General features: G+C 33.1%; 1 protein-coding gene across 1 annotated transcript; it reads right to left on the bottom strand.

The window, feature by feature from the left end:
• Positions 1–18,776: 18,776 nt before the first annotated feature.
• LOC110724349 (cilia- and flagella-associated protein 251-like) lies at positions 18,777–21,825 on the bottom strand. The gene is made up of 2 exons (XM_021903771.1): positions 21,799–21,825; positions 18,777–21,045 (listed from the first exon to the last, which is right to left on the bottom strand). The coding sequence occupies exons 1-2, from the start codon at positions 21,823–21,825 to the stop codon at positions 19,600–19,602; spliced, it is 1,473 nt and encodes a 490-aa protein (XP_021759463.1). The 3' UTR covers positions 18,777–19,599.
• Between the last annotated feature and the right edge of the window lie 5,281 nt (positions 21,826–27,106).

Raw genomic sequence — 27,106 nt, 5'->3', positions numbered from 1 at the left:
TCTTGAAAACCGGTGCCAAAATAAATGGGCGAGATTGGAAATTTCAAAGTTGGTACCGGTTCCAACCTAAACCGGTGCCAAATCCTTTAATTAGCACCGGTTCAAACCGGTGCCAACCATTTAAAAAAAAAACAAAACAAAAAAAACAAAAGAAGGGAATGGAGTTGACACCGGTTTAGAGCGAACCGGTGGCAATTATTGCAATTAGCTCCGGTTCGAACCAGTACCATTTAAAACAACAAAAAGCAGAGTTTTTTACATAACTCCTTCATTTCTCCTTCAATTCGTTTTTCATTCTCTCTCCTTCAATTCCTTATCTCTCATCTCTCATCTCTGTTCTTCTCTCTCCAACCAAGCCGCCGCCATCAACCACAACAAATATCGCCGCCGCCTAAAATCAGAAATTTGAGGTTAGGGTTTCTGGGTTTTGGGTTTTTCACGATTTTGGCTTGGTTTTTCACGATTTCAGGGTTTTTCACGATTCTAGGTTTCTGGGTTTTGTGGGTTGAATCTGTGTGGGTGTATTTGTGCGAAATCGTTCGTTTTAAGGGGTTTATTTGATCGATTTTTGTTCGATTTTTTGGGTTTATTTGTTCGATTTCTTTTCGATTTTTTGGGGGTTTATTTGTTCTATTTATTTTTTGTTTTTTTGGTTGAATTTATCTGGGTTAATCGTTCGTTTTTAATGGGGTTTAATTGATCAATTTGTGTTCGATTTTTTGGGTTTAATTGTTCGATTGGCTTTCGATTTTTTTGGGTTTATTTGTTCTATTTATATTTTGTTTTTTTGGTTGAATTTATCTGGGTTGAATCTTAGTGCCTTGTTCAATTTTTGTTCGATTTTTTGGGGTTATTTGTTCGATTTATTTTCGATTTTTTTGTGGTTTATTTGTTCTATTTATTTTTGGTTTTTTTTTGTTGAATTTATCTGGGTTAATCATTTGTTTTTAAGGGGTTTTTTTGATCGATTTTTTTTCGATTTTTTGGGTTTATTTGTTCTATTGATTTTCGATTTTTTTGGGGTTTATTTGTTCGATTTTTGTTCGATTTTTATTGAATTTATCTGATTTTATCCTTTTAATTGATGCAGGTTTGAAGTTTCTGATTTTTTTAATTTTTGGTTTGAAGGTCGTGAATTTGCTGAGTATGAAGTTCGAAGTTTCTGGGTTGTAAAATAACAAATTCAACAATTTCTCTGTTTTTCTTTTTAATAAATTGTAAAATAACAATTTATTTGATGAATATAGCCTTGTTCGATTTATTGTTTTGGATTGTATGCTGAAATTGGATTGATGAATAAATTGGATTGATGAATAAATTGTATATTGAAATAATTTTATTTTTTTTTTACTGTTTGAAGGCATAATTGGCACCGGTTAATTGTAGTTAAAATTAAAAAAAAAAAAAATAGCGCGGCATTTACATTGCCAAAGCGTGTAGTTAGCACCGGTTAACCGGTGCCATATGCTTTAGTTGGCACCGGTTTTGAACCGGTGCTAAATTTTTGGGGATTTGGCATCCCTCAAATCCCCAACGGTTCAAAACCGGTGCCTTAGGGGGGGTTTGAACCGGTGCCAAATTACCTTTTTCATCTAGCGTAATGTATTATTTTGTATTCATTCGTTGCACTTGATTGACAACAAGTTATATTATTGATGTAAAAAAATTTCAGAGCATCCATAGGTTTGTTGATAAATTAAAGTAGCATTGAAATAATTGTGTAGTCTGGTAGAGTTTTAAACTAGAGATAAACATATATGTTGGCATTCTAATGAACGATTATTATCATTACTTTTGAGTAATTATGGCTTACTTTTGAGATACTTTGATTAATTTATGATTTACTTTGTTGAATTTTTTTATTGTGTTTGGCTTAATTCGATTTTTGAATCAAGTTTTTACTATTTTAATTGGGGAAATTAAGAATTTTACAACTTCAGTCATATGTTTCTGTTGGTTATTTAAGCTTATGTGATAACTAAATCTGAACCATGTCAATATATTTTTGCTTATGTAATTTACTTTTGTGTTTATGTCATTTACTTCTGAGTTGATGGAAGTGGTTGAGTATTATTTGGTTGTGTGGTTTTGATTTTAATGGCTGCATGGAGAATTTCTGTGTGTGGGGTTATGTTTGGTGGAAGCAGCAAGACTTATTTGTTGTGGCCTTCGGCGTTGTGTGAATGGTGTGGGCTATATGTGGCCAGGGAGGATGGGTGTGATGCTGTGTCACTAGCTGTTGTTGAGTGGGTTAGGCAGTTGGGCATGTGGTGTATTGTAGGGATAGCTGAGGCTAGCATCAAGTGGGTGGTAAAGAAATGGTGTTAATACTATTTTTTGGTTAGTGTTGAGCTATGGTTAAGTTTTGAGTCAATCTGTGGTTATGTAAAAGTAACTATATCGTTGTTCAATATTCATTACTGTTGACGTAATTTCTTGCTAGGATATATTCCATTTTCAGGTGTACATTAAGGTTTTCCTTAATAATTAGTTGTAGTTTTGTAATTTACATGCTAATTGAGTGTAGCTTTCAGGTGTAAGCTCTTCAAGAACAAATTCCTAGGTCATATATCAAATGAGCCAAACAATTCTTTGCCCAATTATCAAATGAGCAAACAATTCTTTGTTCATTTATCAAACGAGCAAATGATTCTTTTTTCATTTATCAAACGAGCAAACAATTCTTTGTTAATTTATCAAATGAGCAAATAATTCTTTGCTCATTTGATAAATGAGCAGCAATTCTTTGTTCATTTTTTCAAAGGAGCAAAAATTCATTGTCCATATACAAAATGAGCAAACAATTCTTTGCTCATTTATCAAATGAGCACATAATTCTTTGCTCGTTTATCAGACGAGCAAATAAATATTTGCTCATTTATCAAATGAGCAACAATTCTTTGTTCATTTTATCAAATGAGCAAATAATTCTTTGTTAATTTATCAAATGAGTTGATTAAAAATTTATAACATAGAAAATGATTTAAAACATATGATAAAACCTATTAGCTCAATTGGTAGAGCACTATGCAAATGCATAGGGGATGTAGGTTCAATTCCTACATACGTTATCTCTATAAACAAAATTAATTAAAAAATATATATCAAATTCGTACTAAATTATATGAGCAAAAAAATGGTTTGAAATGATTTATAACTATATAAACTTTGTTACAATTAAACTCTCATACAAAATTGTGTCTCCACATTATATAAATGAACCTACGTGGGATTTGAACCAACATCTTTTGTGCATTTGCACAATGCGCTACCCTTGATATAGTAGACTAATGTATTTAAAACATTCAAACACACACACAAATGAGCATTATTAAATTTTTGACAAAATGAGCAAGAATCATTTGCTCATTTGACAAATGAGCATTAAATAGTTTGCTCATTTGACAAAGGAGCATTTAAATTTTTTGCTCATTTGACAAATGAGCAAAAAATAATTGCTCATTTAACAAATAAGAAAAAAATTAAATGCTCATTTGAAAAATGAGCAAAAAATTAATTGCTCATTTTGACAAATTAGTAAAGAATAAATATTAATTTCTGACAAAATGAACAAGAGTTATCTGCTCATTTGACAAATGAGCATTAAATAGTTTGCTCATTTGATAAATGAGAAAAGAATTGTTTTGCAATTCTATAACCTGTAATTTTTTGTAAATATCAATGAGAAAGATCAACTTTTAGAAAATATTTACCATTACATTAACATACCAAAGGTTATAAGAACAAGATTAACACAAACATATTTGTGCCATTGAGAACATCATAAAAACTAATACTAATACCGTTCTATGTAAATCCTAAGAACATCATAACAGTTGCCTAACCTCCTAATCTTCCCTCCTTCCCCAATGTACAATTGCCAAAATGTGATTCTTCCTAAAGTCAATTTGTCTTATGCAGACAAGGACACAAATAGTAACTAACATCAAAATAGTAACCAATAAAAAGCATATCAACTTCAATCTTCTCTACCGTGAATGCTCTTGGATTACTTCCCCTAGGGGATGCTACTAAGATCATATCATTGACAACTAGCTTTCTTAAGTTGCAACACTAGCTTTCTTCAACTTTTTTTTTCTCTTTTGACCAATTTGTTTAACATATTCAATAGTATTTACTTCACTTGAAATAATTGAGAGGCTATATACTTCGAACGAAATTTTTCAATGATTATGACCTACAAACAAATCAAAAGTGTAAGGAGAAAGAGAAAAAAAAATGAAGCAATAAAATGAAACTAGAGAATTACATTACTCATTTGACAAATGAGCAAATAATTTGACAAATGAGCAAATACATATTTTAGTTTTTGCAACTATCAAAGCATGGAGGGTTCAATTCCCTCAGAAATTCTATAACGTTAGTGAAAAGGACATCTATGATAGTCAGATGAGAAGAACATGGCCTATAAGTTAACAAATGAGCAAATAATTATTTGCTCATTTGACAAATTAGCAAGAATAATCATTTGTTCATTTAACAAATGAGCAAAGTATTATTTGCTCATTTGATAAATGATCATTGAATTGGTTGCTCATTTAACAAATGAGCAAAGAATTAATATTAATTTTTTGAAAAGCTAACTAGATTGCCAACATTCAATAGCTTGTACAAGTTATTAAAAATAGCAAGCCACAAATTTTACTTAGTAAACGATACAGAGGAATCATTACCATCAATGTATTTCCTGCTCATATATAATGAAATTAAAGTGAGCATAATACATAGAGAAAATTTTTATAATTGACAATTCATGCAAATATAAAGTAGAGGAGGACAAAAAACAAGTTTTGAGTCTTTAATTATCATGCAAATTATCACTATAACCAAAAGAAAAAGTAAATGGGTAATACTAGCAAATTAATACTCATGCATCTTACAAACTTAAATACTAGTTCAATATATTTAATTAGATAATACTCCGTAATACATTTCAAGTAAAATTATATTGTCCTAATCACCAAATCAACACCTTAGTAGTTCATTATTGCCAAAATCACTCAAAAACATTGGAAGCATTAAAAAAATTTAAAAACTGATTAAATTTTACAAAAATTATTATCAAATTATCCCAAAATACTTGCAAATTACTTCAAAATCCATCTACAATTTTTCAAACTCGTCTGTAGTTCATCAAATTAACTCTTATTTTTTACAAAAAAATGAAAATGAAAGAAAAATATCTTGAAATCTAAAGAAAACAAATGGATGTTAGTAAACAGCACAAATAACAAACGGAATTAACAACATTAATTTCCTAATCGACCCAGTAAGTTATAATTTATGAATTTCAATTAATCTTGACATTTTCAATTGGATTTTTTTTTCGTAATATGTGATGGTTACCTTAAAAATCGCTTTAATGGAGGAGAATAAGCTTAGAGGTCGCTTCAATGGGAGAGAGAAAGCTCGGATAGATTTTGCTTCAATGGAGGAAACAAGTCTTAAGAATCTACTTCAATGGAGGAGAAAGAGAGAGATGGGTATATGAAGGGTTATTGAATGTTTTTGGAGAGATAAAGCAAATGACGTGAATAATAAGATTGAGGGTATATGTTCCATAATATTACGAAAATGCCATTACTCACCAATGAAATGTAATCAATGGTCTAGATTTGTTCTCACGTAAGGAACTGATCTCACATAAGGAAGGGGTTTCTCACATGATCTCATTTCTATATATATATATATATATATATATATATATATAAATATATATATATATATATATATATATATATATATATATATATATATATAACACATCCCTTATGTGAGAACCTGGTATATGTGAGGACAATTAAAACCGTTGGATCAATTGCATCCAATGGCTACCATTTATCCCTGTCAAACATAATTTCAAAAAAAAAAAATCAGCGTTTTCTCTCTTCTCCTTCATTTTGCAAGTTATTTTCTCTCTCCTACTTCAATTTCTCAGTTCTCTCTGCTATTTGCTCTGATTCTTCATCAATTCTTCGTCAAGGTGAGTTTCGCTTATGTTTTACTTTGTTTTTACGTTGATTTTAGTTTGATTTTCGTTTTTTCAGTAGTTATTAAGTTGATTTTAGTTTTATTTTTGCTTTACTTTTGTTATCTTAAATTTTTTTCGTTTTTTTAGAAACCTAGATATCACTGCTTATTTGTGCTATTACGTTGAGTTTAGTTTGATTTTAGGTTTATTTGAATAATTATTAAGTTGATGTTAGTTTGATTTTAGTTTTATTTGAGTAATTATTTTTAATTTCTATTTTTTGTTTGATTTTTCAGCTTAATTTCTTCAATTGTGTTTAATTTTTCTGCTTAATTTTATCAGTTTGTGCTCGATTATTTCAGCTTAATCTTATTAGTTTGTGTTCAATTTTTTCAATTTCTTCATCAACTTTTCTGAAAAGAGCTTGATTTTGAGAGTAGTTTGGAAGAGCCTTATTTTGAGAGTAGCTTGGAGGAGCTTGATCTAGAGAGTATGTTGGAGGAGATTGTACCTGAGTAGAGAATGGAGGAGTATGATTCTGAGAATTAGTGATGAGTCATTATTAACTTTTTCTCATCCCCCTCATCTATGTACTTAGTTATTATTTGCATAATTAGTGATGAGTCATTATTGGATTGTGTTAAGGACCAGTCATTTGCTTGTTCAAGTGGTGGAAACAAGTAACTAAATCGAACACCTTTTCTCCTATGGACAATGAATCTTTCCTTAGATATTCATGCCTTATCCAAAATGAACAATCATATAGGAAATATGTGATTCTTGGTAGATTTTAGGGCAGAAAGTTACATTTTCTCACTTTGAAATTTCCAATTCCCCAAACTAGGCTACTATGTTAAGATTATCTGCCTTTGCTTATATGTTAACATTGTCACAACTCACAAGGTTCTTAAAATGAGTAGTTTTCTGATTCATTAAACCATTGTAGTATAGAAATTACCCAAATTTGTTCCTTTTGACTTATTTTTTCTTGGTTGGTAGGACACTATTTTCTCACATTTAGGATCCTCTGCTTCTTATTAGAAATGTGGTGAACCCCCCCCCCCCTTCCCTCTCTTTATTTCTCTTCATATTATGAGGTATATTTTCCCATGCATGCCATCCTCCTTTGCGTTGATATATGAATAATTTTTTCACACTGCTATGTGCTAAAGGTCTGCATAGATAAGAATACAAAAGATTCACAGCATATCATAATATGCTTTTCAGGGTTTTGTCACTAGTTTACTAGAGGCACCTCATACATAAGTGTTTTGCTTGTTATGTTAATCCTCGGTGGTTCGTTTATGACTTGAGCCTAATATTCTTGAAGTGTTGAATTTAGTGAAAAATTTCGTGGTTGCATTACACCTAGTGTGCTGTCAATCTTGTGGCTGAGGATGTGTGACGGATTTTAGCTTGACCGACAATAATTAGAATTAGTTAGTAGCTGTGACGGAAGATTACAGTTGCAGATAGTGTTTGTAAATTGGAATGCAAGTGTGATTATTAATATGTTGAATTTTAAATCAATTCTTGCTATTTTTTTTGTGCTTGTGTCTTGATGCTTTTGTTAGGCTAAGGGATGTTGTTTGCTTAAAAGCTAACTGGCATCATTGAAACTGATAATGACTCAAATCCATCTTAAAAGGAGAAATAAACAAAGAATTCATATGTACCTTGTGATGTTTGGGCTGGTTATGTAGCCATGTAGGATCTAAACACGTCTCCTCATTTAGAAGATCTTGGTTTAAGGTTTTCTTACAAATTTGCTTCTTAATTTGATTTTTCTTTGTTTTAGTTTGCTTACATTTTTTTCGATTTTTTTATAATTGTAGAACTGTTCAGTCCTATGGATTCTTCGGTTGCTATGGATTCTACTAATGTTATTGATTCTACCAATGTTAAAGATTCTACGGTTGTACCTTTGGAAAGGAAAATGTACGTGTTTTCTTATTTTCTCATTTTATGTTTTCTTGGTCAGTATAATAGTTATTGTTTGGATAAAACTTGCTCATTTTATGTTTTGTTGCTCATTTATGAAATATGAGGTTTTTGATTTTGTATAATATATCTGATGAAATGTATGTTCTATTTGGAGTTGTAGTCATTTGTTAAATTAGCCACTAAGTATTTGCTCATTTGATAAATAAGCAATTAACTATTTGTTCATTTGCTAAATGAGCAAAAAATTGATTTCTCATTTCCCAAATGATCAAGGAAATCTTTGCTTATTTTACAAATGAGTAACTAATTATTTGCTCATTTGACAAATGACCATTTCACAAATGAGCAAACTAATGTTTGCTCATTTCACAAATGAGCAAAGAAATACTTGCTGATTTAATGAATAATTAAAGAAATGTTTGCTCATTTGACAAATGAGCAATTAACTATTTGCTCATTTGACAATTGTTCATTAGATAATTTATCAGCCTATACCTCTCTATCATAACATACTCCAGACCCTCCCCTAATTAAAATATCCTCTTCACTACACCTCCAAAAAAAATCTATGTGATATTTTACCTTTTTTTATGATTTTATATGAGCAGGAACTCTATTGAAAAGGAGTGTGTTTCCGATGTTGGTTCATTAGGGGTTGTAGTGGCTGTAGAGTCTGAGAAGCTCAGTGCATCTATATAGTCAGAAAACAAGCAAAATAGATTAAAATCGGTCGCTACTAAGGGTAAAGGAAAAAGGTTGAAAACGGAGTGAAAGAAAAACATAATGTGAAGTTCGAAGATCCTGATAGTGAAGTTGGAGGATTGAATTTAGGGGATGTTGTTGATGAAGTGCAAGGATCCAAGTATGTTGTTTATGGGAAGTTGTGTAATAGGATGTCACCTTCATCTGTCGTTAATGTTGCTATGGATTCGAAATTAGATACTTAGTTTGAATCGAAATTGGATCTTTGTTAGTATTTGAATGATGTAAAAATGATGTAAATAGTTAATTTAGCAGGAGGCTACCCTTTTGATTATGGTGACTTTTGTGGTGATATTTGAATCGAAATTGGATTTTTTTTTTAGTTTTTACTTGAAATACTTTGTCATTTATACCTAGTGTTTATTTGAAATATTTGCTCATTTTACAAATGAGCAACGATCTATTTGCTCATTTGACAAATGAGTAAGGAAATATTTCTCATTTGTCAGGTGAGAAAAGAATTGATTGCTCATTTCACAAATGAGCAAAGAAATGCTTGTTGATTTAATGAATGATTAGATAAATGTTTGCTCATTTGACAAATGAGCAACTATCTATTTGCTCATTTGTTAAATTAGGAACTAAGTATTTACTCATTTGACAAATGAGCAACTAACTATTTGCTCATTTGCTAAATGAGAAAAAAATTGATTTCTCATTTGCCAAATGATCAAAGAAATCTTTTCTTATTTTACAAATGAGTAACTAACTATTTGCTCATTTGACAAATGAGCAACTAAGTTGTTGTTCATTTAACAAATGAGCAACTAAGTATTTGCTCATTTGCTAAATGAGCAAAAACTTGCTTGCTCATTTGACAAATGATCAAATAATTGTTTGCTTATTTTACAATTGAGTAACTTATTATTTGCTCATTTGACAAATGAGAAAATAATTGTTGCTCATTTATTAATTGAGAAAAGAAATAAGAAATGCTTGCTCATTTGACAAATGAGCAACTAACTATTTGCTCATTTAACAAATAAGTAATTAAATTTTTGCTTATTTATCAAATGATCAAAATATTGTAGGTTATTTATCATTGATTTGCAACCAAAGATTCATTTGATCCAATGATTGAATCAATTGCTGCAAGTTCATTCAATAGCTAATTTACTCATTAAATTATGAGCAATATAAAATTAAAAATATATTATTAAATATAAAAATTCAACAAAATTTCTATATGTTCAATAAATAATGAGGGGATGTGCTAAAAATATTAAATCTTATATATATATAAAAGTATCATTACATTTCTTTTGGACAATTTCTAATATCATGATGACTCAATTCACCACAACCTCTGCATATTCTCTTCTTTTTCTGGTTTTGTTCTATAGCATTTCTTTTTCTCCCTTTAGCCTTTTTGCACTTCTACCTCTTGTTTCAACATTTGACACATCAATCTCAGTCCGTCCCTTTCTTTTTTGAAGTCTCTTCATTTGATACATGAACTCCACTTCCTATATTCTTTGAAATTTTTGGAGGTTTGACAAATATTTCATTTGGCACTTTATTGTAGGAGTAATTGGCACATTTGTGATGGCACTAGAATCACTCTCAAGTTGTTCGTTATTGCTCATCATTTCTGTGGTTAAATATAATAGAAATAAAAAGTCACAAACAAGTGAAGAACAATTTAACAAAACAGTAATAAGTGAATAACACAGTAAATAGAAAACATAGTTGTAATTGATCTGTTGCAATTCTGCACCCCCTTAAATACACTTACACTTACACACACACACACACACACACACACACACTCACAATTAGAACTGAAATTAGATTCTTAAATAAGAACTATAATCAGTTTCTGAAATCAAAACTGCAAGCAGAAAGAGGGGGAAGGGGGGGATAGGTTTGTGCAGGCAAGTGGAAGAAGGGGTTGGGGTTGGTGTGCAGTCAACAGACGAAGAAGGGGGTGGGGTTTGTGTGCAGGCAAGTAGATCAAGGAACTCATAATATGTTTGCTCATTTTGAATATATTTGCTCATTTTAATTATGTTTGCTCATAATCTATTTGCTTAGTTTAATAATATTTGCTCATTTAAATTATGTTTGGTTATTTTAATTATTTTTGCTCATTTTAGTTTGTTTTGCTCCTAATATGTTTCCTCATTTTGAATATATTTGCTCATTTTACATACTTTCAATTCAAATTAGCAAATTTATAACAAGCAATATGTATAACAATTTTGATGAAAATCTTATATTAAGATCACTGAATGTTCAAATTGCTCATTTTAATTATGTTTGCTCATTATATTTTTTCTATATTATTACCCATATTTAGGTTTGCTCATTTTCAATTTATTTGCTCATTTTAAATTTGATTGCAAATAAGAACATAATAACATAAGAGCATAATAACAGCATTCGGAAATAAGAACATAATAAGAACATTATAAGAGTATTAAATTGGAAATTTCACGACATGAATATGAAAATCTTAACAAAAATTCAAAAATAACATGCAATTCAAAGATTATCATAACAGTAAAATCCAAAATTATCAATGCAATAGAATCGAAAATTATCAGAACAATCGAAAATTAACAATTACTAAAATCGAATATTATTTCTTAATTTTTGATGATAAGTGTAACCTGAGATCATTAGAATCACTATCAAGTTATTCGTTGTATTCATGAAATTCGAAAATTTTCAATAATTGATGAAACCTTAATAATTAATGCAATTCGAAATTTTCAGAGCAGTAAAATCGAAATTGAAAAGATGAACAAACCTTGATAATCATTGAGCCTTCAAATTCTTTAATCGAAGTTATTCGTACTTGTGAAGAAGAAGATGAAATCGAAATTGTCAAGCCTTCAAATTGATTAATCAGTCACCATTGATAATTATGGAGCTTCGTTGTGCAGAGAGAATAAATGAGAAAGTTAAGTGTGCAATGGTCGTTAGGCAGCTTTGTATTTTAATCTCAACTGTTAAATTTCATATAATCTAATGACTGGTATTGGTTCTCACATAGATGGTGGTTTTCACATAAAGGGTGGTTCTCACCGGATCCCGACCCTATATATATATATATATATATATATATATATATATATATATATATATATAGAGAGAGAGATTGGATCATGTGAAAACAAACCTAAAGCTGAAAACTGAAAACAGATGATCTAGACCATTGAATTTTCATCTGACGGATTAGATTACATTCGCGTTATTTGTAATCTTGACCGTCCATTCTCTCTGCTCTATTTTTATCTTTCTTCAATCTCACGATATCACTGGTTCTCTATCCTTCTCCCAAAAAATCATCAAATTTCAGAGGAATTTGCTTCAATCTTCATCAATAATTTGCTTCAATCTTCATCAATTTCGTCTTTAGCTTCAAAATTAAACCTGAAAAGTGAGTTTTGCGTTTCAACAATCAATTATGTGAGTTAATCATTTTCGTCGCTGAATATTCATCCCATTGAAGCGAGTTTTGAGCTTTCTCGATCCTCCATTGAAGCGAGTTTGAGCTTTCTTCTCCATTGAAGCGGCTTCTCAGGTAGTATTTCTTAAATTATCGACTATCAATTTCACAATCTAGGGTTTATTTCTAGTTAATTGCTCGAATGTTTTTGTTATGAAATATAAATTGTTGTTTGGATTCGAAATTTGTTGAATAGCATGCGAATTTTGTCGATTCAAGCATTTAATTGTTTTTAGATTTTATGTGTCATGTATTGTGAGTTTGTGACCCTTGAATTTATGTAAAATTGGGGGATTAGAGCAATCTTGAGCTCTTCATTGTGCCTTTTGCTTGGTCGGTTTGTTGTCACGGATTCATGGGGGAATTCGAGTAGTTTAGCATCTGTTTCTTGTGATTGTACTGCCTTGCATTTTGATGCAGAGTAAAGATGAGAAATAGGGTTACATTTTTGGGAACTAGCAAGCTGAACTTGGTGAAATTGTATAATTTCTTGGATTATATTTTCTTTATGTTTAGTACTTTTAAGGCTTTATAAAGAGGCTTCCATTGCAAATATTAAACAGATTTCTACATGTGAAGGAGACAGAAAATTGAAGTATGGCGATCATCATGGTTTTCTCGTAATTACACTTATTGACACGCCAAGAGCTTATGCTGATCTCAAATCTGAGGAACTTGGTCAGGTGAGTAAACAACTACTAGTTTATTTTAAGTTTATATTGACTAAACCTGTGGTAATGAGGACGAAATGATTTGTCTCTCTGAGCTCAGGGTGAAGCTATAGCTCAAAACATAAGGTCTATGTTTGGACTGAGAGTTCCTGTCATCTCAATAGTCACCGGTGAAGGTGGTTTTGGGGGAGCTCTGGCCATCTGTTGCTGCAATAAATTGTTTATGCTTGAGAATCCTGCTTTTTATGTTGCTAGGTTTTCTTCGCATCTATTGTCTATTTTTGGTTTCTTATTATTATTCAAATTCCTTCATCATTTTCCAATACATGCTTACCTTATTATTTCCCTTTTGACATTCCTGAAGCATCTATTGTATATGAATTTTTCTCTTGCTAGATAGTTAATAAGCTTTCATGGGATACAGCCTTATTAATTTCAGAAGAATCTATCTTTTTCATGAAAAGGCTGCTGAAAACATGAGGATAACAGCCCAAGAACACCTTCGGCTAAAAATTGATGATGTTATCATTCCTGCAAGCTTTTCTAAATTCTCAAATTTCTGCCTGAAATCAACATGATTTGTTTGGACACTTGGAATGCGTTCATTTGGACTGCATGCTTATTCCACATAATTGGCAGGTGTGATACTTTTGTGTTCTTTGTGTGATATTCTTTCTGATTATTTGTCTCGAACACTCTTCTTTTTTCTTTTTGCTGTTATTCTGAAATGTTGATTTGAAGCAAATTTCTTGTAGAGACATACTTCGTATACCTTAAAAATATTTGGGTCTAAATTATGTGATTTTGCAGATTGGTGAGTGTGTTGCTAACTGGTGGAGGCCCAATTTTGAAACAGTGATGTATCCCTACTGCCCTCCTCACATCACAATGAGTTAATAGCTATGGAGTATATTGTTTTTGTGTGCCGGAAGCCTATTAGCTTAATTGGTCGAGCATTGTGCACTTGCATTGCACATGATGTGGGTTCGAATCCTACATAGGCTTACATGTAGTGATCTTTTTAAAATGTAGTAAAAATGAATATAATTAGCTTATTTTTATTTATAACGACTTTTATAATTACCTGAAGTTTATATATAGTTACCTTATTTTCGTATATAATGACCTTTTTGTAAATGTCATATAGTTACCTTATTTTTATATATAATGACCTCTGTGGAAGTGTCATCAAAATTGATATATATATATATATTGACCTATGTGCAAGTGTTATCAAAATAGATATAGTTACCTTATTTCTATATATAGTGACCTTCGTTATTTTTATATATAGTGGCCTCTGTATAAATGTGGTCAAATAGATATAGTTACCTTATTTTTATATATAGTGACCTTCATTATTTTTATTTTTATATATAGTGGTCTTTGTATAAATGTGGTCAAAATTGATATAGTTACCTTATTTTTGTATATAGTGACCTTTATGTAAATGTGGTCAAAATTGATATAATTATCCTATTTTTGTATACAGTGACCTCTAAGGAAATATTTTAAAAATTGATATAGTTACCTTATTTCTATATATAGTGACCTCGATGTAAATGTCATCAATTTTTAATATAACTCGATATAATTACCTTATTTTTGTATATAGTGACCTTTGGGTTGTTTCACACCATCAGATTATCTAGTGAATATTCAATGGCTAAGATTGCTTGTTTTTAGTTTTCACCATAAACACTGTTTTCAGCGGAACCTCCCCGTATATATATATATATATATATATATATATATATATATATATATATATATATATATATATATATTTTGAAACACCCTATATATATTTAAGTACTATAATAAACAAGCAATATCATTTTTTTTTACAAAACCCTAAATTTTAAAAATAAAACTCGACCAAAAAAATTGTAAATTTAAGAAAAAAAACCTGATATGTGGTAAAGCTTGTTCTAAAGCATCACCATTAGAATCTTCATTTTCTTCATCAATGGAGGATCGGAGAAAATCACCATTGCCCTTGGGTAAGTGAGCTTAGAAGTTCCTTCAATAGAGGATCGGAGAAAATCACCACCGCCCTTGGGTAAGTGAGAAAGAGAGAAAAAGGAGAGATGGAGTGAGAAAGATTGGTTCAAAGGAGAGAGAAAGCAAATGGCAGAAATAAATGATGGAGCAGGAAAAGGGGAAAAAGAAAGACAGAGGGTTGAAGACTGAAGTCAACCAACAAAGGAATTAAGAAAAAGGAAAAAAAAAAAAAAAAAAAAAAAAAAGAAGCAAGGCATAACTGTCACTACACTATAGAATTGGAACAATAACACATGTTGTGGTTTTTAAAAGGGTAGAGACATAAACACTTAAGACTATTTTAGGGCCGGGCTTGTTATTGTAGATGTTGCATAAACAACCAAGACACATTTAATTTGCAAAATAACTACGCGGGTGAGCATGAGGAAGCTCAGACGGATCAGAATAAACTCAAATATCAGCCCGGCAAGCCCACCTCCAACCACGGAAGAAGATGAGAGAAGCTCACAACATTAAACTGTCAAGCAACTCATGGAAAACATTTCTTCATCTGTCAAAATCTTGCACTTCTAGCAGCTATAAACTGCATTGCAGCACTATCAACATAAATATGATTTTTAACATTTCAGAATAAGAGTGAGCTTAAAACTGCATTTCTTTCGGTCCATTGAATGAACTAATTTCGTGGGTGAAATTGTGAAAATTTTCGTCTAAATGAATAGCCTTTTGTTTTCTATTAGATGCTTGCCATGCTCCGAAACCTAGTCTTCAACAGAAATTATCCACATATAATGGGCTAAAGGGGCTACAAGCACCCCTATGATAAGACTCATAAAAATATGCAAAGAATCCACATATAACTGCAAGCAAGCAGTTAGCTAGCCTAGATAAGTCTACATGTTATTCAAACTTTACTCACATCATACATGTCTGATACTCCAATTAATTCAATAAAAATTAATCCTAAGCACGTTAAAGACTCGAAATCTTACAAAATGCTCATAATACAAATGTCAAACTACTCGAATTTTAACCCATTCAAGCCTTTTACCATCATAATGTCTCCCAATTCCTCTCCAAAAAATCAGGTAGCTCACTACTAATTCAGCAAAACTAATTTCTACCAATAGCCAAGATCAAGCACAAGAAAAAAGCCATACAAAAGCCAAAAAATTGCCCCTTTAAGCACATCTACTAACCAACCCAAATTAAACAAGATGACCAAACTGTTTTAATTCTTATCTTAACCTCACTATTGTCAATGATAATTTAACGAGTCATCCAAGAAAAACACGAATTCTTCGAGTCACATTTTGGCCAATCAGTCTTACATTCCCAACAAGCAAAACTCACACACAATTTATCAAACCAACTGTTAATCCAATGAAACATTCTTTTGTTTCCATATCAACACTTCTGATAAATCCTCCCTTTGCATAATCTCAAAATGAACAAGGGTTTGCACTTTGACAACATTTGAGAACATTTTTTCAATCAAAACCCCAGCAAAATTGTTGTTGACATGGATTTCATTGCAAAATTAAAGCAAACAATCTCCTACATACAGACCAAAATGTTTCATAAATTCCACAAATTTCCCATTTCATTAAATAAAAATCACTCATTAAGCTCTTTAGCCACCTCATCATCATTAGGGAAGAAACCCATGAGTCTCCCAGCAGAGTTCTGGTAAGCATGCAAGAACCAGCCCATTAACCTGATAAGCCCGCTCGTCACCATTAAAGGATCCTGAATTCAGCTTAAGCCCTAAATAAAAATAAAAAATTCACATTAAATTCATCAAAAATTTGCAAAGTTAAACCCCAACATCGAAAATTGACATGAAGAACACAAAACATAAGTGGTACCTGACATTAATTGAAAAATCAAAAGGTTCCAGTAATTGACAATCATGGAAGGCAGAAGTAGGGGCAGAGAAGTTACAATCAGGATCAAAGATCTGAATATCATCTATTAATAATCATCACAATAACACAAATTAGGAATACTTGGGACACCATCTCAGTAAATTGCTGGAAATTCCCAACCAACGGAGTCGGAATGCCAGCGAGTTAAGAGATCGTAAATTCAACTTTCTGGGTTGTATATATAGTTTTTTCATCTCACTGAAAATAATGGGTAATTTGCCGGGAATTTTATCCTAAAATATTAAGCGCCAAAATCACCAGTGAAATTTAGCCGGGAATTTTGACTCCTTTTCCCTCATTTTGGCGCTGAGAAACCAAAAACTTCCCTCCCAAAAGCTTCCCTCCCAAAAGCATCCTCCATTCCCACTCAACCGAAAACTCAAGTGCTGAGTTGTATAAAATTAGAGGTCGTGTATATGGAGCCCACATACACACGATGTATGCATATCATCTTCTATAAAAGCTTGATTTATAGATTCCCAAAGGTTCATGTTTTCAATCTTTTCGTTCAACTCTTCAGTTGCCATCTTCAACTTCTTCTGAACTGCAGCATCAACATCATTTCCCTACATTAGTCATTAGCTGATTTAGAATATCTAGAAAGAAACTCATACAGAAAAAATAACTCAAGACATGCTTCATAACTGAATATATATGCCTTGTGACTAATTACAAGATTAACTATGTTTTTTCAACTGTATTACATGTCATCAGCAGGTCGTTAAGGCTTGTCACTTACCATAGTAAATACAAAAGAATACATCCTTTAATAACAGGAGGTGTAAACATTAAGTAGCAAGAGAAATAGAACACTCGAAGTAGTGTTATCATGCTCAGGACAAAAGAGATGGATTGTTCAAATATTTCTTCACAAGTGATATAAATATGTGTGACAGAATTAAATACATGAAGAACCTGATCGAAAATCTCAACAGAAAAATTACACTTCAGGTGGGGGTCTCAATAAGCCCAAAGAATTAAGGACAAAAGATCTACCTTCTTCCCTTCTTTATGGAGCTCAGAAGCTCGAATATACAGCTCACCCCTAAATAGCATACTGGCACATTTTTTTACATTTTCATTCAATGCGTCATTAGTCCAAACCCTTCAACATTTTGGCCAAGACTCAAGTTAATGTCCCTCAACTAAAATAGAGAGGCTAAACAACAGCAAGTAATATGAGCTCATATCATAAACCTGAAATTCAAACATAGAAATCATAATAGATTCTGCACTAAGGCTAGACACTACACAGGCATAACATAGACAGATTTTATTACATATACCAAATTTCTTTCCATGCAATAATCCTACAAACTGCAAAAATCAAATAGACACTTTAGCATGCTTAATCACCACCATGCCATAATCCTACATCCTTCTTTTCCTTGTGACGTTTGCAGTAAAATAAAAATACTCCAACAGCTTAATTCAAGGAGAGTAAGAAGGGAAATGGCAAAAACAGAGACAAACACTTCATTGGGTCAAACCTATGAAGTAAAAATCATGTCTTAGTCCAATTGATCATATTAGCATAAATCATCAGACCAGCAGTCATTTCATCATAAATTCCACAAAAAAAAAAAAAAAAAAAAAAATCCAGTAGCTAAGTACTCTTCGAAATTCCAGACTACCTAAACTACATATATCAGTCACAAGAGTTCCAATCGCCAAGCATCATAATTTTCAAATTAATACTACTTGATAAAAGGAATGAACAGGAATACAGAAAAATAACGACATTTACCCAGAATTCAATCTAATTAACAAAAATCATGGTAAAAACAACCCAGAAATCTTACGATCTTGAAGGGGAAAAAAACGAAAGAAACTTACAAGCTGAGAATAGGTGATAACGACATCGAGGTTAGGAACAATTTGAGGACAAAAAATTTCAGAACCCATCTTCTTCTATACCACCAATTGAATAATACAATTTCCAGAAGACGAAATACTAAAAAACCCTAGAATTTAATTGTATTGCAAAAATACAAAACCTTAAATGCCTCAGTGCAGCAGTGTAATGAATCAAAATACAGAATTTAATTCTATAACATCAATAGAATAATCCAATTTCAAGGAAATCAACTACAGTAGATGAATGCCTCAGTGCAGCAGCGTAAATACATACTACATACAGAAAATCAAAAATATAAGGCACCTTGAACTCTTATGGGGCAACATAAGAACAACACTAACGGTCAGCCTATCAACTCATCAATTAAACATCTTTTATACACTAATATCGTAATAAGGACAGAGAAAGACCATGTTACAAGAGGGTTGTACTCAGCCCCTACATTTGCAAGAAAAGGGAAACTAAACTCAGCTTTGCCTTCAAGTGGGAATAAAGATAAACTGCAATTTAAGCACCTAACTGGAAAGCTCACTTGGCAATTGCATCTCTATTGCTGCCAGCTTCATTACTGTTATCTGGCAGAGTATCTAAATCAGTTCGATCTTTAACTTCTTGAGTGACTGAGGTATCAGCTTCATGATGGAGCTCAACATTTGTTGAGTCCTCTTTTTGGCCTTCTGACTCCGAGTTGTTCGTAGACTCAGCTTGCTCTTGCTCATGCTCATGCTCCTCCAAATTTATTTTCTTATTATAGTTCAATGACTCCTCCTCCAAATGCTGCTGCTGTTTGGAATCGTCAACTTGTTCATATTTCTCAGCATCTTGGTGATCATTTGCTCTTGTTGCTTCCTCTCTTTTTTCCACTGGATTCTCTGAATCTTGGCCATCATTTACTTTTGATGCATCCCCTTTCTTCTCCACAAGCTTCTCTGTATCTTGGCCATCATTTTCTTTTGACACATCCTCTTTCTGCTCCACTGGTTTCTCTACATCTTCGCTTTTTTCACTTTTGATGCTTCCTCCTCTTTATGTCCCTCAGAGTTTGAATTATAGGAAGAGTGAACTTGATCATGGTTGATTAATTCATTTGTTCCATTTGTTCCAGAAGGAGAATTTCCAGAGATATTTTTCTCTGGATTCTCCCCATTTGCACCCTCGTGACCAGATGTATCAGAATAGGATGTATGACCATCTGCTGAAGAGCCTCCTCCACCTTCAACATTGTTGGTGTCCTCAGTCTTAGAGACGGAGTCAGAATTTGCAAACGATTGGTTTTCACTTGCTCCTGCTTCAGTTTTCTCAGGTTTCTCTGATACAACTTCCCGTAGAACGGAATTATTATCCTCTTTAGTGCTTGTGTTATCTGTTGCATCATTTTGATTCAGTGTGACAAATGTTTCATCACTGAATGTAGTGGCATTAGCTTGCTTGTCTTCGCCAGACTCTACAGTTTCAGAAGGGAGAAAGTGAGAGCCATCAGCCGTATCTTGTGGAGTAACATCATGTTTTTCTCCAGCAGTTACTGCATCAGAAGACTCCTTTTCAGCAGTCTTATTTTCTGCGGCTTCTTCATTATTCTCTTTATGTTCAGATGCATTCAGCTCTGAAGTGGAAGAATCATTTTCCTTGTTTTGTTCCTCAGTAGCAGCTTTGTCGTCCTTGTTAATTCCATCTTGAACCTGAGCATCTGACGAACCTGATTTCTCTATCTTAGAGTCCTTATCTTCCGTACTTGTTTCTTCATTCTTCTTTTCGTTGTTGCCTTCTTCCTTTTCTTGACCTTCATTCTGTGAAGTGTCATTCTCTTTGCTCTCTTGGCTTTCCTCTTTGGCTTCTTTCCCGTTCACTTTCTTCTCTTCTTCATTTCCACTCTCTTTGCTCTCTTCCCTAATTTCATCAGTCTTGTTCTCATCAGATTTTTGCTCTCCACTTTCATTTTCTTTGCTCTCTTCTTTCTCTTTCTCCTTCTCCACAGCTTTGTTCTCTTCCTTAGCTTCATTTTCCTCCGCTTTGTTCTCTTCCTTAGCTTCATTTTCCTCCGCTTTGTTCTCTTCCTTTGTTTCATTTTCCTTTTCTTTGTTCTCAACCTGTTGCTCCTCCTCGCTTTTGTTTTCTCCATCATCCTTCACCTCATTTTCCTTGTCCTTATTCCCTTCTTGCTCAGCCTCTTCATTTCCCTTATCCTCCTCCTTCAATACTTCATTATTTTTATTCTCACTTTCCCCCTCACTTTCTCCTCCTCTTTCTTCCTCACCCTCTTCACTTCGTCCCTCCTCATTTTGTTTCTCCACACTATCATCCTTAACTTCCTCTTTGGGTTTTTCATCCACTTTCCCGCCTCCTCCATCCTCATTCTCTTCCGGCTTTACATCCTCACTTTCAACTTTCTTCTCCTCACCCTCTTCCACACTATTCCTCTCATCTTCCTCCAACTAAGGAGGATCCCTCCTTCCTAGCTTTAACCTCCCAATCCCCTCTTGCACCTTTTCCGAGACCTTAGTTGCTTCTCCGAACGTTTTCTCCTTACCATAAGAACGTTGGATTTGGTACACTAACCAAATACCAACACCCAACAACAAAATCAATTGCACCGCATGCTTTACCTTGATCCCCTTGTTCGACCTTGAACCCCTACGAGGGGACAATTTAAACATACTTCTCAAGTATCAAAATACCAATCAACCACCTAGTTTACCACCACCTAAGATCAAAACCTTGTCAAATGCCCAAAGTTTCTGTTGGTACATACAGATGCAAAAACATAAATTATATGTCAATCACCCAACTTCAAAGCGATTACAAATTAGTACTATCTCCTAAATTTAATAAAAGTAGCAATTTCTGTAAAACCTTGATAATTCTTTCAATTAAAAATTTAAAAAATGTTGCCACCCAAAAATTAAAATATCACTAAAACAGACTGAAGAACTATATATTACTGTAATTAAGATTAAATGTGAGAAATCAATATGATCTTAAATCACCACCTGAAACATAATATCGCAATAACTCAAACATAAAACACTGAAACTTGGACAACAATTAACAATATACAGTACTTATCTGGGAAAAATCACTCTATATTTCCAATTCAAATTAATACTTTTATTTACAGAAAACTATTTTTACTCTATTAGACAACTAAATTGGCACACCGCACACGTACAACATACCAAAATTATTACCGTATGAAGCACTATATTATACCCCATGAAAAAGGAAAGATCTATAAATCTAAAAGTAAAAGACGAAATAAAAAGGAAAAACTGACCTGAAAAAAAAAAAAAACTGGGTGTTTTCTTCTCTATGCAAATATTGGAAAGTATGATTCAAATTTGAAGTATGAAAAAAAAAAAAAAGGTAATAAAAGGAAGAAGAGAGAGTAATAAAGAAGAGGGATAAATGAGAAGGAATGTCGGTGAGTTAGGCTTTGATTTGTTATCTGGAAATAGAAATGGAAATGGAAAGGGCAAAACTCAGATTTGGATCTTAATTAAAGTATGCGAGTGTAATTGCAACACTACAACTTTAATTTATAATGACATTTTGCTTGCTTTTGGCTTGGTTTGTTTATCTATCTTCAACCGTAAACTGTACCCTTGCTTGGAGTTGCTTTCATGCACTTTTCACAATTCCCCACGACATTTAATGCTCTCTGACGTCGTTTGCAAACAACAATTTTAGGTATATGCTCCTTGAGACCTTGAGTGGTAATCAATAATGATCCGATCTGAAATCGACTCGAATAAAATTCGAAAATCGACTTATATAGTAATAATAATTTGACATGACTCAAATTTGAATTAAACTTGATCCGACCTAACTTAGACTCTCGTATTGACTCCTCTACTACTCATAACAATGTTTATTAATAGTTTAAGTAATTTTGTGAATTACTATTATAATTAGTAGTAGGTTAAGAAGTTTTGATACTCAAATAGACACTAAAAAGTAGATTCTCTTTTAATAGTACTCCATCAGTTTTAGGTTAGATATTGTTCCAAGTGTGGTCCCGGTGGTGGTGATAGTGGTGACTGGATCTTGACTGGACCTGCTGAGATTACCTACACAGTAGCGCATGTGACTGCCTTTGGAGTGGCTTGGGAACCCCCCTCCCCCCCACGGTTAAGTAAGTATTTGATTTAGTGAGAGAAAGTCTCTTTAGTGTGAGAAAGTATGTACAATGTGACTAAACCCTTTTCCGGTATACTTAAGGTACTATTTATAATTGTACAAACTAGATTAAGTGGCTGCTGTTATATTTAGCGGTTCGGCGACTTATGACGGCCTCTGGGCTCAATGGTGCTGTATTTTGGGTCAGTGCGCTCTATGTCCTGGGCGAGCTAGGAGCGAGAGATGCCTCAGCGGGAGCTATCCCATACAACTAGCCCACCAATAGATGGTATGAGGAGATTTGTTTCGGGTGTTTTTAGTCTCTCGGGAGAGTTACAATACTGATTATGCGCGCCTGACTTCTGTACCCGCAAAACCACGAAACTCCGGTTGGGTGGAGTTCCGCCTCCGAAAATCAAGTTAGTACGATTCCGGATGAGAAAGCGTGCGGAAAGTAAGTGGGTGTTTCTCTCTGATTCAGGGAGATTCTACAATCAATATTGCTCGGGATTTGTGTATGTATTTTATGAAAATCCAATAAATGAGGATGATTCCTCTATTTATAGCAGATGAGAATCTTCTCCCCCATTGGGGGTTCAATGCCACGTGGCATCCTCTGATAGGATCCCTTCGGGCCTGTATGAGGGTGACACGTGTCAGTTCTTCGGGCCACGTGGCAGGGGTAATTTTTATGTAACACCCCCAAATCTCCCTCTACGGAATATGTAGAAAAATACGTATAAATACCGTAGAGATTGACTTGGGCGTATTACCGCCGCGTGATAACGCAAGGCTTATACTTTAAAAATACTTATGCAGCGGAAATTCTTTATTCTTATTAATAAAACTTTAAATAAATCTTGTTCATAATTTGTGACACAAAAACGACTCCAACTTTTCCTAAGCTAGGTGAAATTCCCGTGGACTCCCGTATGCATCAATCAACTTTCACCTGAAACATTCACCTGCTTACCATAAATGATAAATAGGGCAAAGCCAAAACAAAAGCACGTATTAGCAAATTATGCTAAGTAGATTATGTGTAAGATAAGTAAAACATAATTTAAATCTTTTAGGTTTAATTCATAAGAATTCCAATGCCATACTCATGTAAGAGCTTTTCCAATTCAATATTTTCAAGACAAGTTTAAAATTCAATCTGATCAGGGGATTTTTCACTACCAATCACTATCTGACAAGTGGATCAATCAGGTTCCGCCATGTGTCTGCCATGGGTTAATAGGAGCCTGCCATGTGTCAGGCCTTGATCTGTCCGCCTTGGACCAGTTGAGTCACGCCATGTGGCCTTCCCCTATGCCAGATGGGAAAACCGGCCACCTAGGCCCAAAAACTTGTGGAAGCCCAATCAGCCCTAGGTTGACCTAAACCTAGGACTAGCACGCATCCCAAGACTATAAATACATGTACTAATCCTCATTAAAGGGGGTTACGTTCATTAATTACTCTCACCTAGAGAAAACATTCCATCTCTTTTCCGCATTTATTACTCCAAAAGCAAGTACTAACTTAATCGTCGGAGGCGGAGCTCCCAACACCCGGAGTCTTCGTTGTTTTGCAGGTACAGGCGCACGGTTCCAGTCTCGGAATTGTAACTCTCCCGCAGGACATCAGAAAACCCCGAAACACAATCGATTACATTTCAAAACCAATTCCTCACTAAGTGTGCATACCCCCCAAGTGGTTTACTTTATGAGCAAAGGCCAATCTTAAGGAAAGATTAGGTCATGCAAAGTCCATAGCCTTCTCTAATCCATTCCCTAAGTGGGATCATAACATATCGATTGATTTGCTTAAAAGCACCTTTTTTAAAATCCATTACACTTGAATAACAATAAACTCGTAAATCGTTTCCAATCCCTTTTAATAATTTCAATCACGATTCAAAATCCCCTTTAATTTAAATCAAAATCATTAATTTCAATCCAACATATAGCATAATTTCATAAAACATAACTTCATATGGAACGTGATATCATAAATTCATACGGAACATAAAGTATAATTTCGTACGGAACGTAGTAAAATATGATTTCATACGACACATAATAAATTATAATTTCATACGGAACATAATAAATCATAATTTCATACGGAACATAAAATATAGTTTCATACGGAACGTAATAAGATATAATTTTATACGAAACATAATAACTTATAATTTCATACGGAACATAATAAATTATAATTTCATACGGAACATAAAATATAGTTTCATAGTCAACTTTCGAAGGTATCAAACCACATAACGTACCTTGATCGTAACACGAGCGATTCACACAATACTTCACTTCACTTTACTTAATCACGAACATCCTACACATTATTATAACCTTAATTAATATAAGGCTATCAAATAAACACAAAAACTTAACCAAACTACGCTATATGTGCATGAATTAATTATAAAGTAACAATATATTTTAATAAAATAATTTTCTGTTATAGTTTAAATAAATTTTCTGTTTTTATACTATAATTTATGTAAGAAATAATACTTATGAAAATGATTAGTAATGTAAAACAAGATTAGGAGAAATGAGGAATTGAATGATGGTGGTGGAACCAAATCAAGGGAGGATCAAGGGTGGCCGGCAGAGGTGGCGGCTGCTGGTGGTCGTCGGCGGCAGCAGGTGGTCGCCGGTGGGGGTGGTCGCCGGTGATGGTGGTGGCCGGAAAATGGGGAGGAGAAAGAAGAGGAAAACCGTGAGGGAGAGAAAGAGAGGGAGAAGGAGATTTCTTGAGGTTTTTGGTGTGAGTCTTGGGGTGTTTGAAAGGGGTATTTATAGGTGTTTAGGTAATGGGTTTATAGCAATTTAGGGTTGTATAATTTATGGAAATTTTAAAGAATAGAAATTAGGGTTTTAAATGTATGGAAGGATTTTAGGTTTTATTTGATCATGAAATTTTGTTTAGTAGGTTTTGAGCTTGGAGTGCAAGTATAGAATAAGATCAAGAAATTTTAGATTTAAGAATAGAAATAAGGAATTATAAACGAATTTTATTTTTAATAAAATAAATTAAAATTATTTAGAAAATTCATGAGTGGCTGAAAATATTGAGCTTAATATTGCACAATAATTTCGGTCCCTCTATGTTAATTTATGGATTTTGTAAAATAATTTATTTGCCTAAAATTAATAATCCAATAAAATTTATTTGTGAAAATTAATAATTGAAGAATAAAAATCAGATTTTTATTAAATAATTGGGGCGGCCGAAAATATTGACATATGATAATTAATTAAATCAGATTTTTGTTGTATAAAATCCGAAAATTAATCTTTAAATATATATTTCATGAAAATAATTAATTTAGAAAGATATTAATACAATTTAGATTTTTATGCTATGAAAACCGAAAATACAATTTAATTAATCTACCGAATTAATATAATTTCGGTTTAGCTATTTAATTTTGAGAAATCAAAAATACTATTTATAACATAAGTATAAAATAGTTTCATTTATTGGATTATCCAATATAATTAGTTTTAATAAGACAAATGATTTAGGCGCCAAAATTTAAATATCATTTTGGCTCCAAGACTAAAATACTCTTTAGAAAAATAATTAATTTAGAAAAATACGTCAAAATACGAGACTAAAATACTCTTTAATTTAGAAAATACCTTTGAAAAATACGGGGTATTACATTTTACCCCAAACGTTTGCCCCTCACGGGTGTGACGTGGATTGCCATGTGGCACCTGTGACACTTGTCACCATGCGGAAGGGGGTGGCACCTGTGACACTTGTCACCATGCGGAAGGGCGACGATTCACCTCTTTCCCTCTATTTTTTCAAATTTTAAACTGGAGGGGAAGGTGACGGTTCACCTTCTGGAATTTCCTATAAATAGGAACCTCTCTCCTCGCATTCCTCACTTTGCCAATCTTGAGAGAGAAATTCTTTGAGAGAAAAAGAGAGAACTCCTGATCCCGCCTGCTTTTTGTTGAAAACGGCCTCCAACCTCAATACATTCGGATACCGGTTGAGTATTTCTTTGCCCGTCTCACTGAGGTATCCTTCTGACCTTGTCAATTTCTTCCATCTTGATTTTTTGTTAAAGCTGTAGCCAGTCTCATGCCGTATGGAGCTTCTTTAAGCAATCTCATGATGAATTGCATCCAGTAGGCCCTCAACCGGTTTATACCGTCTGGGGCGTCTTCAGGAAATCTCATTGTAAGTTGTATTTATACAATAGACCCTCAGCCGGTTTACACCGTCTGGGGTATCTTCAAGCAATCTCATGGTGAGTTACATTCAATAGACCCTTAGCCGGTTTACACCGTCTGGGGTATCTTCAAGCAATCTCATGGTGAGTTGCATTCAATAGACCCTTAGCCGGTTCACACC

Source organism: Chenopodium quinoa, unplaced genomic scaffold (genome assembly GCF_001683475.1).
Source record: "Chenopodium quinoa cultivar QQ74 unplaced genomic scaffold, ASM168347v1, whole genome shotgun sequence".
Lineage (NCBI taxonomy): Eukaryota > Viridiplantae > Streptophyta > Magnoliopsida > Caryophyllales > Amaranthaceae > Chenopodium > Chenopodium quinoa.
The sequence above is the reverse complement of the archived record's forward strand: the minus strand, read 5'-3'. Positions and strand labels throughout refer to the sequence as shown.

Bases quoted from the DNA above. Each gene is read 5' to 3' on its own strand.
- LOC110724349 (XM_021903771.1), bottom strand. From the start codon at position 21,825: ATGGGGTATAATATAGTGCTTCATACG. The intron at 21,046-21,798 runs GTAATAATTTTG...GATCCTCCTTAG, and splicing joins ATAATATAGTGCTTCATACG to TTGGAGGAAGATGAGAGGAA.